Raw genomic sequence first — 14,267 nt, forward strand, 5'->3', positions numbered from 1 at the left:
GAGTGTCGGAGCAATCAAACTTCGGAGAGCCTTTTCTTGTTGACATGTAAACTTGTGATAGTGAGATCAATCCAAACTACAAGAAAGTAAGGACTACAGTTATGTAAATTCCTAATTTTAAAACACAATCTCGGGATAATTGAATGAAAAGAATAAGTTTGGAAGGTTGTGTATCTCTCGAGTGAGTAAGGATACATTTGACCACTCGGGGTCGGGACTCAAATTCAGCATGAACCTGATATGTTAGCATGAATTCACACACACACACGTCGATTTGCATTTAACAGGTAAAGCTTGATGTCATTTTTGCACTGATAAATTTTCATAAAGTCAAATACTTAGTCCAATCCTAAGCCACAGCAGGGTATTAAGTCATGTTTGTTCAGAATTAAGTCACTATCTTGCTTGAGGACAAACAATAGTTCAAGTTTGGGGGGTTTGATAAATGTGTTTTTGCACACTTATTTAGGTCACAAACATGACTTAATAATGAGAAAAATTATTGAATTGTGACTTAATCTCGTTATATTTGTGAATTGTAGGGAACATAGATGAACATGGTGAAATTCAGAAGAAAAGAGCCCAAAAAAGACTAAAATTGAGCAAAGTGATAGTTCGGGGACCAAGTTGCAAATAATCCGTAGATGAGACGGGAAATGGAATGAAGATTCAAGAGTGTTAGAGGTCAATCGGATGAGGAAAGGAGTCAAGAGGTGAAATATGGTCGAAATATTATCAAGTATCAACTTTCAGGCGAAAAAGTTATGCTCGTGATTTTTAGTCTCTTGAGATCCATTTTTGGAATAGTAAACATCAGAATTTGAGTAAGCCTATTTCAATCAAAATGTAGATCTTTGAGTTTTCTTCCCAATGCACTTTGAATCACTTCAATCAGAGATCGAAAGAGAAAATTATGACCAAAATACTAAAAACTGTCCGACAGAAAAACATCTATAACCATGCGACCGCATGGTTATAATTCCTTGCGGTCGCACAACGCAGTACAGGGAAAAATCTAGGCTGAAACTTTTGAACCATGCGGTAGCATGGCTTTATACCATGTGGTCGCATGGTATAAAAATGTGACGAAATCTCAGGTTTCCTTATTCGACTCAAACACGATTTAGTAAGGTTTTGGGCGACTTCCTTGACCTAATTTCGCCTCCAATAAATACCAGACGACCCTAAACATAAAGGGGGGGGGGGATATACACAATTTTGAAGGATTTGGAGAGGAAGAACAAGGCAATCAACTTCAAAATTCAAGATTTCACTTCAAGAATCAATTGGGTGATGTTCTTCCTTGGTTTTAATTATTGTTTTTCTTTATTTTCCATTATGTTAGACTAGATTTTTATTATGCTAGGAGATCGATGCACTATGTAGTTGGATATTTAATTTTCTAGTTTTGTAATTTGACATTAAAACATATTTCTTTTGTTTTGAATGATTTATATGCATTTATTGTTTCCGCAATTAAGGGCTCGTAATTGTGTAAGTTTGGTGATTTATTCTTGCATTCGAGAGAATTGGAATAGATTCGATATAATATAAATCATCGTAGGGTTCGATAGGGGATAGAAATATACCGCTATGCCCTACATGAATCTTTAAATGTTCATAAAACTACATGTATTTTTACATATGCACTTGTCATAAAAATATAGGTCGGTGGTATGTAGAAATAGGTTTGATATATCTCGAGAGAGAGTATTGGATAAATTTAGGAATATTGATTCGTCAACAATTGAATTATGTTGTTATATTGTGAAACCAGAGTTTAAAGTGATAATTGTATGGAAAATCGTGATCCTAGTGTGTTTAATTTCTATTGATTACAACAAACGTGCGTTCTCAACAATTGATTTCATTCTAGAGTTTTAAATTATTGTTTTGCATATTAATTTCAATTTAATCATAAAAAAATTGCATAATTGGGATTTAATTAGGTCTACTTTCACTTTGGTAATTTAGTTTCGGTTAATGCTACGGTAGGTAAAATTTGAACTAATCAATCTCTGTGGGACGATATTTGGACTCATTTAATCCACTTTATTACTTGTTAACGAACCGTACACTTGCGGTGATTTTAAATCGAAAGAAAATAATTTCGCGAACAACATCCATCCTAAGTTGAGGCCATTGCCACAGGACCTTTTGTGATCGAGATTGTAGGATAGCTATGAAATATGACAAGTCACTCTTGAGCCAAAGCCTTTGTTTGGTAACTATTCTTTTCGGACTTTTTTTTCTCATATTCATTTTCAACCACACGTTCTCACAATGAAATTTTTTCACATAAATCCAAAACTTTTTTTTTCTATTTTTTAACTACACATTCTCCAAAAGATTACTATTTAAAAGACTACTCTTCTCAAAAAATGATTGTCAAACAGAGCCAATGCTTTCAACATCCATACTCTCAAGCATAATCAATGGCATGATTTGCCTTGCAGTTGCAGATATCAATCTTCAAGGCTAAATACCACCACCACTCTTATTAGTGAAAACATTAATACATTTCGATGCACCAATAATGCAATCACTAATATGTTGGCCCCTAATGAATTCAAATTGCTTTTGAGAGATGATGAATACCGAGAATTGAGGCGAATAAGTTAGCAAGAGCAACGAGTCATGGTCATACGTTATTCACATATTCTACGTAGTTGATTCACACAACACATCCGAATAGATTTCATTTATGTCGACTCAATCATTGGATATTTGTTGCCTCAATATTATTCTATCAATTTACTATAACTGGTTTGTCCGAACTACGCATGCCCTTATCATTCAAGGCACGATAGCAAGCCTAGATTGGTTTGGTTTGGGCCAATTTTAACCCCAACGCAAAATTAAAACTAGATTAGTTAGTTTGTGCGAACTTTTACCCAAGCTGAACCCACTCTAACTTTTAAACCAAACTGACCCAAATCATATTAGTTTGGTTTGATTTGATTTCGTTTGATTAGTCGGTTTGGACTTATATATATATATATATATATTTTTAAATGTCTTGGGCTTTAGGCCTGCTAAAATCATAAACACACCAAAGACAAAAGTTCATGTGTACTTGAAAAGTGGATGAATTCCAGCACAATGCAACCCATTGGCAAATTCAGATTTCAACAACCAAGCACTCAGTATTGATGCATCATCAAGCCGCAAAACCAACTTAAAAACTTGAGTGACTAAACATTACACGGTAACAAGAAGAAAAGTATTTTCCATGCAATTTACAACTCCTCCTGGTTCTTTTCTTCGAGAAGTACACAATATGGGTACACGTGCACCATAACAGTTAACTTTTACAGTGTTTGATTGCTAATTTTTTTTATGGAAAATATTTTTCAATTTTTAAAAAAAATATGCGTAATTTTCCTTGTTTTTTAAAAAAAACATTTTCCTTGGGTGGAAGTGGTTTTTATTTTCCACAAAAGATGAAAAATATTTTTTTTCTAAGTGATATTTTCCTTACCAATCAAACACACTCTTAAATTAAATCCTAGGGAAAAAAGGATCAAATAAAGAAAATGAAGGATCACCTTCAACATGGAATGCCGACATAGTTTCACTAATTATAAACAATGAAATTGCAAACAACCATGAGGAATACGGATAGAATTTATGATATTAGAGTTTATCTTTTGATTATTTCAAAAAATAAAAATAAAAAAGGAAAACACATCTAAGTGGATTGGGCTGGTTCTGTTAACTAATGGTTTGTTAAATCATGGTCAAATCGACCTATTGTGATTTTCTTAAAAATAAAATCAAACTAAATCAATCTAAATCGACCCAAGTCAATTATGTTTGATTAATTTGACCAATTGTTTTATTTTTTTGCCCAGGCCTCAAGGGCACTGCGGTGAGCCGCAAGTCTACGGGCTCACGAGAATGATACATGGCGATCCTCGCCACAAGAGATGCATTAGAGGACGATGGAATATGGTACCACTAGTTTGGCATCAAAATCAAATGTCTAACAGGGCCATTGCATGAGAAAACACAGTTTCCTCCCCCCATAAAGAAAATTTGGCCAGTAGCTCCACTTAGTTAAATATATCAGTGAGTCGTCCTCTTCCAATCAAAGGTCCACATGTCAAGCTGTCATCTCTTTGTTTAAAGTTTGTAATTAATACACTTTATACATGTCTTTTCTGTCTACAAATTATTTCTTATTTTTATTTCCCAAGACCAAAAAATGACTTTTCATAAAGCATAACGTTACATTTCTGTTTATTGTCTTGTGAAAATGAATTGAATCGGGTTGGATCGTCCGTTGTATTTTAACTTTTAAGGTGGCTCGTCTTGCTCAACCTAAAACATGAAACAATTTCATTGGTGTAGTACATCGTTTTCCTTGTGAAAATCTTATCTTGGATTTTGCATTAACTTTCAAAGATCAATTGTGGTTTTATTAACTTGTGGATTTTGAATAAATAATTAATCATTGTGTTCTTGAAGTGGATTGGCCATTGCCTTTTAGGTAATGCCCACTAATTTATTTCTTTTCATGGCCGGATTGGCCATTGCCTTTTAGGTAATGCCCACTAATTTATTTCTTTTCATGGCCGGAAGAATAATATATTGAATCAATAAAGTAAAAACGTTTAATGCTGTCATGTAAGTCACAAGACAACAGTCTTAAATGAAAAAGTTCACAACACGAGAGCAAAGTGTGCATAGCAGAGATACATCAATGCAAATTATGAAAAACAAAAGGACGCAATCTTAGAAAATCTCATGTTCATAGAGAAAATTACATTTAGGTCTCAAAGCTATTGAAAATGTATAAAGTTGGTCCTCATCCATTTATTTTTCAACACTCATGTGTTATAGAAATTTGTTATCTTTATCTTTTATTTGTACTCAAAAATTTTATCAGAAAGAAAATTTTATCACTACCTTTCTTGTCTATATATTTTTCGAGTTTCTTTTACAGTTGTATTTTTTTTTTTTTTTTTATCAAAAATTGAATCCATGTTTAGCATAGATAATTTAAAACATTTTTTTTTATTGAACTAATTTTCAAGCACACATTCTCTCATTAAATAATTTACAAATACAAAAATATCATCTTCACAAAATCTATTTCAAATAAAAGCCATGAGTTTTTAATTAAACAAAAGGATAATCATCATTTATTGACATAAACGGAGTAATGTAATTCATCAATGATAATAATAAACAACCACTGTGCAATAGTGGTGTGCACAGTGGTGAAAACTTGTCTATGTGGAAGCTAACTAATTAAACGATGTGACGTGATGATAGGGATCCCAATTATCACTACTACGTAGTGACCACATAGTATCAGTTGACCTAAATATTACAAAAATGAAAGGTTGGGGACCGATGCTTCCAAAATATTAAATTTGGATCAGCCTATTACATTTTCAATAGTTTGAGGACTCCCATCTATAATTTTATAAATATTGTATTTCCCCAAAGTATAATTTCACATCATTCAAGCCCACCCTCGTCCCCCGCCATTCCTTCCCCATTTCCCCAAGCTTTTCCAACACTCGAACACCATAAAAATTCTTAAAAATTAGCGTATTTTATTCATGGATTCTTCCAAGAAACCCTAGTAATAAATCCAGATTAAACGACAAAACCAGGATCAAGGGTTCTAGCTCAAAACCCAGATTAAGAATGGCTGCATTTTCAGTGTCCAGGTACTTCATGGCTTTTTTTCTACTCAATTTTTTCTTGAAAGTTCAAGCTGAAGACCCACAAAATATATCATTTTCTTTTAAGAATTTTGGTATAGATTCAAATTTTACGTCGCAGATTGCTCTATATGGTGGTGCCATGGTTGTAAAAGAAAGTATTTCAATTCAAATCACTAGTTCAATGGTTTCTGGTGTTGTGTACAAGAAGCCCATTGAGGTTGTTGAAGGACAAACAAGAAAAACGTTGTCTTTTTCCACGTATTTTGTGTTCTCAATCTCTAGAGGAAATGGGAAGGGTTTCGCCTTTATTATGATTCCCAATATTGGGTTACCATTGAATGTTTTTAAAGGTGGCTTTATTGGGTTGTTCAAAACAAGAAAATATAGGTTTCTTGGTGTTGAATTTGATACTTTAAGAAACCACCTTGGGATTGATATTAGTCTTGTGTCTGTTAAAGTGGGCAATGTTTCATCAATCAATTTGGTGCTAAATAGCGGTGAAAGATTGCAATGTTGGATTGATTACGAAGCAAGTTCTAAAAGATTAGAGGTGAGGTTGAGTAAATTAGGCGACATTAGGCCGGTGGATCCATTGCTTTCGTATGGTATAAACTTGTCACGAATGTGGAAAGAGGAGAAGTTTCTAGTTGGGATGAGTTCATTGGGTGCAAATTCGTCGCAGAAGTGCAATGTGTATTCGTGGAGTTTTAGGACAAGAAGTTTTCCACAATGGATGCATTCTGAACCGTTAAATCCTGAGGCATTTAGGGAGAAACAAGAAGTGGTGAATGTTCATAAGAGATCAAGTGATTGTGGTTTTAAAATCCTAGCTGCATTGATATGTGGTACTGGATGTGGAGCATTAGGGGCCTTCATCGTGTTCTTTTCCTGGAATATCTTTGGAAATAGACGACCCGTGGTTCCACAGGAATTTGCTATGCAACCTAAGGAGTTGGAGTGCACAAGGTCGAATGTTGCAGCAGATACCACCATCAAAGATTGTCACAAGTAGGTTTTGGGTTAAAATTTTGGGGGTGTTTTCCTTCTGTAAATCTATCTAATATTGTACTTGTGTCTTTTGATTTTAGTGTGCTTATGTAATTTAAGAGCAATGCTACACAGACGGTGAAAAACAGGGTAAAAAACAGGCTGCACATGTGTCATGCATGATTTAAAAAAAAAAAAACTGCCAACAAGCGGCTAACAATTCAGTCTGTTTTTCCCCCTATTTTTCTCCTTGTCTGTTTAACATTCTTCGTAATTTAATGATCATTCATCCAATGTAGTTTTGCTACATTAGAATTCAGCTTCTACCGGAGTAATAATCTTTTTACTTTCCTTTTCTTTTCTAAGATTATCTTATGCAGTAGTTCGCTTTTAATCATTCTATCTTGCTCTGTTCAAAAATTGTTCTTGGATCATAAGCAATCACTTAATCGTGTTCACTTGCACCTGTTTGTACTTGTACTATTTGGACGATGATGAAATTAATTGTAGAATCCACATCACTTAATATGAAAACGAGAATCTTCAGATATTCTCTTTCAACAATGTTGACCTTTTAAAGTGATAATCGCCAATATTCAGTGGATTAATATAATTTCGGGCTTGCATTAATCTATTGATCTTTTGTCATGCTGCAAGAGGGATGTGTTGTATTTAATATATCTTATCATAGTTAGGGTATTTCAACATAAATAAACACTTTTTGATTGGTTTTGGGGTAAATATTGTCTAAAAAATTAAAAGTATGTTCTCTTTGCCTTTTTCTGTTTTCGATTTTTCAAAATAGTGAAAATGCATTCTCTTTCCCTTTTCGAAAACAAAAAAGTAAAATAAAATTGTGAAGAAAACTCAAAACAACAAAAACACGGGAAACAGTCTTGTTTTCAACCTCTCCTCAACCCCCACCACATGGAGTCACAAATCACCAACTTTCGACTGTCAGAACTGGCGGATCCAACCAGCATCAGTCTCGCCTCATTCCCCTCTACAATCTCCAACCAACCACTAGCCACAAATCAACAAGAAGTAGTAGAAAATCCAGCCCAAAAAACAAATGTCCCACACCCCTTTTTTGCCGAAATCTCCATCTTCGGCGACACTCAAGGTCGTGCACCGCCACCGGTCGATTGCCTACCACAAACTGATCCCAACCATGGCCCCAATTTACCACAAACAACAATTCAACCATCTGAATTAAACTCAGAAACAAACCCGTCGCGAAGTCAGTCCAACAGAATTCGAATGTTGTAGATTTTGGCGCCATTCGGTTGACCCATGGTTGTGGACCATATGTGTTGAATTCCTCTTCACTTGGCGCACCTTGTCTAACCATGGGTCAACTCCAATTTTGCCTAGAACCTTGTCCAGCCATGGGTCAAAATTTTGCGCAAGTGTGGCTCCACCACTGGGGGGGAGGTGAGGGGGTTCGAGCGATGCTAGGATCTCTTAGTCTAGGTGGTGGGTGGGGGTGACGGTGTTGGAGGGGGCGAAAATCGCCTTAGCTGGAGAAGAGAAAATGAATTAAATAAAAAAAAAATTGTTTTCAATTTTCATGTTTTAAGAAATATTTTTTCAAAATGACGAAAAGAATACGTTTTCAACAATTTCAAAACAGACATTCAAGACACAAAACCCAAAATGAAATTCAAAACTCAAACACGAAGAGAACAGTCCCTTATATTTCAGCAAATATTGAAACTTGACCAGTGTTGATCTCTTCTAATAATGAAAAGCTTTATTCTTCTCAACCTCATATATCTACCTTGGCTTTTGATCGAGTCATCAAGTAAATACTTATTTTACAAAAGTAAAAATATTTTATGGGAATCGAGATCCTACTTGAGAGAAAAAAAGACACAATATTAAACATTATTACATACTTGTTTTAATAGATTAATTATTGAACATTCATTGAATTATATCAAGTGCTACTACTTAATAAATGAACTTAAAATTACATCTAAACTATGCACCATGTTACTTATTCATCACTCAAGTTGATGCTATTTGTTAAACCAAACGAATCATCCATTTGCCATTTGTCAAACAGTTTTCCTACATGAACAGTATTAAACATTCACCCAAATCCACGCAAACAAAGTGTGTTAGTAACAAGTGATTTAGATTGCGATTTTCAAAATCTTATCGTTGGAATTCACATATTCTGACAATGAGGTTGGCAATAAAACATTGAAAATCACAGCCTAAATTGAGTTTTACAAATAAGTTTTGCTTACATATATTTGGATGGATGACTAATATGGTCCTGAATTTTTAACTAGCATTCGGATGGAATAAAATTACCAGTTAAAGGTGCGAGTGCCTCCTTTTCTTTTGAGATTAAGTTGGGCCCTTGTATCCCCAAATGGATCACATAGAAAATTGTTTGACACGTGAGAAGATCAGTTAGGTTCAATAAACGGAGTCGATTTGAGTGATGGATTTGGTAATAGTAATACAGTGCCTAGTTCACCAATAATTGAGATATAATTTTAAATTCAGTTATTAGGTAGTAGCACTTGGTATAACAATTCAAATAATTAACCCGTTTTAATTCTATTTGTGTCTATGCTTCTAACCTAAGTGATTATCAGCTCAACCATGACTGGACAAGCTTATCCAACCCAACATCTATCGGGTTAATAACTCGAGCCCAATTTAAGGCCCAAACAAAATTCCTGTAAATCAACTAGCAAGAGCGAGGAATGTATACTCGGAATCTCGGATAAACGCCGAGTAAAATCCATCACCATGGCTATACTTCATCTCCTCCTTCCCTCCATTCCTCAGAAAAGGTTACTAATTTTAGCTTTAAATTCACTAACCCAATTCAAAATTTCCACAATTGTATATAATCCCATACCCAAATCACCAATCGCCGTAAGTTAAGATCCAGCAAATCCTCCAGCAATGACGCCACCACCACTGAAAACCCACCAAAAACAACCAATAGAGGCCGTAAAAAATCAACTAAAACTATAGATTCACCTCCGAAAAAAGTATCGAGACGCCATCGTAAAGATACGGAACCATCAAATGATGAGGAGGTTATTGATTATGACGATGAAATGGATATTCCTTACGAAGACCCCCCTTTAGTGTGTTGTTTTGGGGCAGCCCAGAAGGAGTTTGTGCCTACGGTGAGAGTGGCACCTGAGCAATTGCATCCTGATATATACTCCCAGTGGAAAATGCTGCAATGGAATCCGCCTGACTTTGTATGGGCACCTGGAGGGCCGCCTTCGAATGTGGCCACTTCCCACGTGAGCCTCGGTGGGAGGGTCGCGTTTATGGGGAAAGTTGGGAGTGATGAGTTCGGTGAGGAAATGGTGGTGATGATGAATAAGGAGAAGGCGTAGACTGATGAGAAAATTGGTGACTTGTATGCAGATAAATTTACCAATTAGCATAATCAATTAATTGATATAAATATAATTCAATAATAATATTAAAATAAGAAAAGGGATAGAAAGAAAGCAAGCCTTGGAGTGACATCGGCGACGTCGTTCTAAAGTCGTGTTGCTTTCCCTTCGTGCGGATTTTTTCGACACTACACAACTTCAAGAGAAAACTCATGTGACTCTCCTTCTATGGACACGGCCATAAAAAGATAAGTAAACGAGCCTTTATCGAAATGTCAAAAGTATAATATAAAATTGTAGAAATGATAATGTTAAAAGTAGTTTTCTCAAATTATAGAAATGCCTCCCTTATATAGTGTAAAACTTCAACCCCCATACTAATGAGAAAACATATAAGTTATCATGCCTCTTGGGGCATAGTCCAGTGTGCAAATGATAGGAGTGATGTTATCTCACGTATTGCTGGCAGTCGCAGTGTGGGGGGTTCGATTCCTGAGACATGGAATTGAACTCCTTGTAGGCGCAGTATACATGCAGCTCTTGTTCCCTGACCTGTTGGGTCACATCCCGCGATTTCCCTCCCTCACAAATTAATGAGTTTTAATTTTGATATGTTGAAACTTATTTCAAGTTATAATAACCACCACATTTATACCACAAGTTATAATATATATGTTATATTACAATATTATTAATTTAATTTTGTATTAAATTGAAATTAAAATAGAAACAACAAATTATTAATTTGAAAATTTAAAATTTAAAATATTTATTTTTCAACACAGACAAGGGCGGTGAAGTTCGATGATAATGCGAGGACCGGGTGTACTTACATGAAAATTAAGTTCGAGGATGGTAAAATGAGGGTGGAGAAGGTTAAAGATTCGACAGAGAACTCGTTGCTCAGCTCCGAGTTGAATCTTTCCGTGCTCAAAGAGGTATTCGATCATCTCTTCTAGCGTTTGAAAAGGATTCTAATAATTCTTGAGCTCTGGCTTTAGAATCTTGCAAATTAGTTAATCAAAATTTATAGTCGAACTAAGAAATGAACTGAATTTGCTAAATAAGTTATGTTGTGTACTAGGCCTATTTTGCATTGTTTGATTTGATTCACTTCTATGCAGCACATTCATTTTCTTTATTTCGCTGGTTCATAATTCAATTTGTATACTCAATTTGGCTTTATGTTGATGGCGTCGTCAAGTATTCTGTCTACTTGTTCTGTCAAATGATTTGAACATTTATAGAGCCTCAAGGTTCTAATGGCATTGTTTGAAAAAGGTTTATAGGCCGCAGGTTCGGAACTATTGCTCATTTACCCTGTGGTGTGATGAGGTTGAACGATTGATGAGTTTGTTTCACTCATGATTTTTGCACAGTTTTAGCTTGATTAAATGCTTGATCTTGTGAGTATAGAACATTTTTTATGTGTTTGTTAGTGTTGTTTTGAAGATTAGGAGAAACGATGTAAAAAGAGGTATTAAAGTGGACGAAGAGGCAAAAAACACTGAATTGGGGCAGAAAGATGGCGCTTAGGCGCTGCATTCATAGCGCCTAGGCGCTACGAAACTGAAAAAAAAGATGAAATTTGGAACCGAGAGGCAGCGTCTAGACGTCGCAACCATAGCGCCCAGGCGCTATGTCGTAGTGCCTGGGCGCCGCAATTGAATATCTAGGGCGCATTTTTTTTGGGTCGTTTTTAAATCCATAAAAACTCCACTTCTACATAAAACAGAGTGGCACCTATAAATACATCTTTCTCATACTTTTGAAGGGTTCTTGACATATTGGAGAGAAAACAACAAGAAGGGAGATTCAAAAGAGAAATTCAAGAAGATTAATACTAAGCAATTGAAGATTAGAAACATTCATTGGAAGAGGAAGGAGATCTTGGTGCAAGAATTCTACTTTTTCTTCTACATCTTTATTACAAATTCGGTGATGTATTCTAAGACAATTTCCTACTTTTCTTCTTGTATTATGAGTAGCTAAATTTATTGTTATGGGGAATAATGTAACCAATTGGGATCTTTTACATTCTCTTATTAAGACTTTCAGTTTTTAATTCTTCAATGTGTTGATTTTGTTATGAGTTGAATGCATTAAATTATCTGATCAATAATTTGATGATTTTTGTGAATTCTTTACAAATAGAGATATGAGTTTGGCCATGTAGTAAAATTCAGTACATTGGTATAATGAGTAGAGATACATATACCATTTATTGCGGTCATAATTGAATTCTTAATACATAGAACTCGTTTAACTAAGTTGAATTTGCATAGAAATATGAAATTTATTTAGTTGAATAGGCTCAATGAGAACTCGAGAGGGATAAATTGAATACAATAGGAGAATTCGACCGAGCACTACATTAGAATTGAGTTTTAATTTGAGATGTAAAGGTGATCAATTGGTGAAGTTATTCTACCCTAACATCCATTCATTATTTGACTCTCCAACCAATCGTGTGAACATTCATTTATTTTCTAAGATTTAGATTAAAACCCAGCTTTTACAACCTTTAATTTGTTTTAGTCAAATAGTAGTTAAAGAAAAATTGAATTAAGTGCTAGAAAATAGTCCTTGTGGGATCGACAATCCGGACTCTTAGGTCCACTATTACTTGTTACGAGTCGTACACTTACGAAACAAAATTTTACAACAAGTTTTTGGCGCCGTTGTCGGGGACTATTTCTTTTAGTCTTAATTTATTTTCTTATTTTAACTGTTATTTGATTTGTTTATTTTTCTTTTATTTATAGAAAATTGTGTTCGTTGTATGCTCCGTGCCCAAGGTGACGATCTTGAACCGTTTGATTCGGAGATAGAACGTACCTTCAAATGAAGACGCAAAGAACACAAACAAAAACAGCAATGTCAAATGGCTGACAATCAACAAATTCATATTCCTATTCACCCGATTGGACAAATGGCCACAAGAGTGGTACCACCGAAACAACAGCATGAGCGAGGGGAAATAAATGAAGGTGATTTGTCAGTATCAATGTTCCTGACACCTATAGCAGTACCCATGCGCTCCAGTATTGTGTATCCAGATTTTGGGGTGAATAACTTTCAGATAAGGCCAGATTGGATTAACTTGATGAGCAACACCCTGCAATTCTACGGACTACATCAAGAGAATCCAAACACCCATATCTCTAGATTTCTCAGAAACTGTAGAACTTTCATGCTCCGGGGGTCAATGAAGATGCTATTAAACTACGACTATTCTCATTTACATTGAGAAACGCTGCATTTGAGTGGTTAGATGCTGAGCCTCATGCCAGCATTACTACATAGGAAGAACTAACCAGGAAGTTTTGTAATAAATTTTTCCCACCGGCGAGGGTAGCTAAAATCAGATTGGAAATTCAAACTTTTCAACAGAATGAGGGAAAAAGCTATCACGGAGCATGGAATAGGTTTAATGAGATGATGAGAAAATGCCCAAACCATGGAATTACTATAGGTAATCAAGCGCAATACTTCTACACTGGACTTACACCACTGTTAAAATCCCAAGTCAATACCTCAGCTAGAGGATTAATTATAGGAAAATCTGTGCAGTAAACCATGGAACCGTTTGAGTTGATTGCTACAACACATTCAATGTTCTCATCGGAAAGAGTGGCGCCACCGAAGACAGGAGCACAGCAGCTACCAACGCCTAAATAGTAGCATTGACAAAACATGTGGAGTTATTAGTGAAATCACAAATGAAAGGAGCACATGCAGTGACAGCTGGTCCATCATGTGAGAATTGCGGGGCTAATCATCTGACAGAAAACTGCACATCTATAGGCTATCCCGACGAACATGTCAATTTCATTCAGAATGGGTCTCGAAATTTTAATCCATATGCTCAAACATACAACCCAGGATGGAGACAACACCCAAACTTTAGATGGTCGGATAATCAACAGGGGAACAGTTCAAATAATGCCCAACAGGAGAAAAAACCAAGTTTGGGGGAGATGTTCAACCAGTACATGTAGAAGACTGACAAGGTGTTTCAGCAGATTGACACTAACTTTCAGAATTAGCAAGCATCAATCAAGAAGTTGGAAACACAAATTGGTCAGATAGCTCAACAGCTTGCAGAACGCCCACAAGGGACATTGTCAGGCAACACAATGGTCGATCCAAAAGAGCAAGTGCAAGCTATTACTACCAGGAGTGGGGTGTAACTTCCAGAAATACATGTGAAGAGACC

At 35.5% G+C, this 14,267-nt stretch overlaps 1 protein-coding gene across 2 annotated transcripts; it reads left to right on the forward strand.

The window, feature by feature from the left end:
• The first annotated feature begins 5,483 nt into the window (after window positions 1–5,483).
• On the forward strand, window positions 5,484–7,020 carry LOC111403285 (L-type lectin-domain containing receptor kinase VIII.2-like). 2 transcript variants are annotated; one of them, XM_023031720.1, is made up of 2 exons: window positions 5,484–5,684; window positions 5,800–7,020. In XM_023031720.1, exon 2 carries the CDS (start codon window positions 5,821–5,823, stop codon window positions 6,691–6,693), a length of 873 nt encoding a protein of 290 aa, XP_022887488.1. In that variant the 5' UTR covers window positions 5,484–5,684; window positions 5,800–5,820; the 3' UTR covers window positions 6,694–7,020. The 2 variants fall into 2 exon arrangements, with proteins under 2 accessions (XP_022887488.1, XP_022887487.1); XM_023031719.1 differs by having other exon boundaries at window positions 5,484–7,020.
• The last annotated feature ends 7,247 nt before the right edge of the window (window positions 7,021–14,267 follow it).

Source organism: Olea europaea, chromosome 11 (assembly GCF_002742605.1).
Source record: "Olea europaea var. sylvestris chromosome 11, O_europaea_v1, whole genome shotgun sequence".
Classification (NCBI taxonomy): Eukaryota; Viridiplantae; Streptophyta; class Magnoliopsida; order Lamiales; family Oleaceae; genus Olea; species Olea europaea.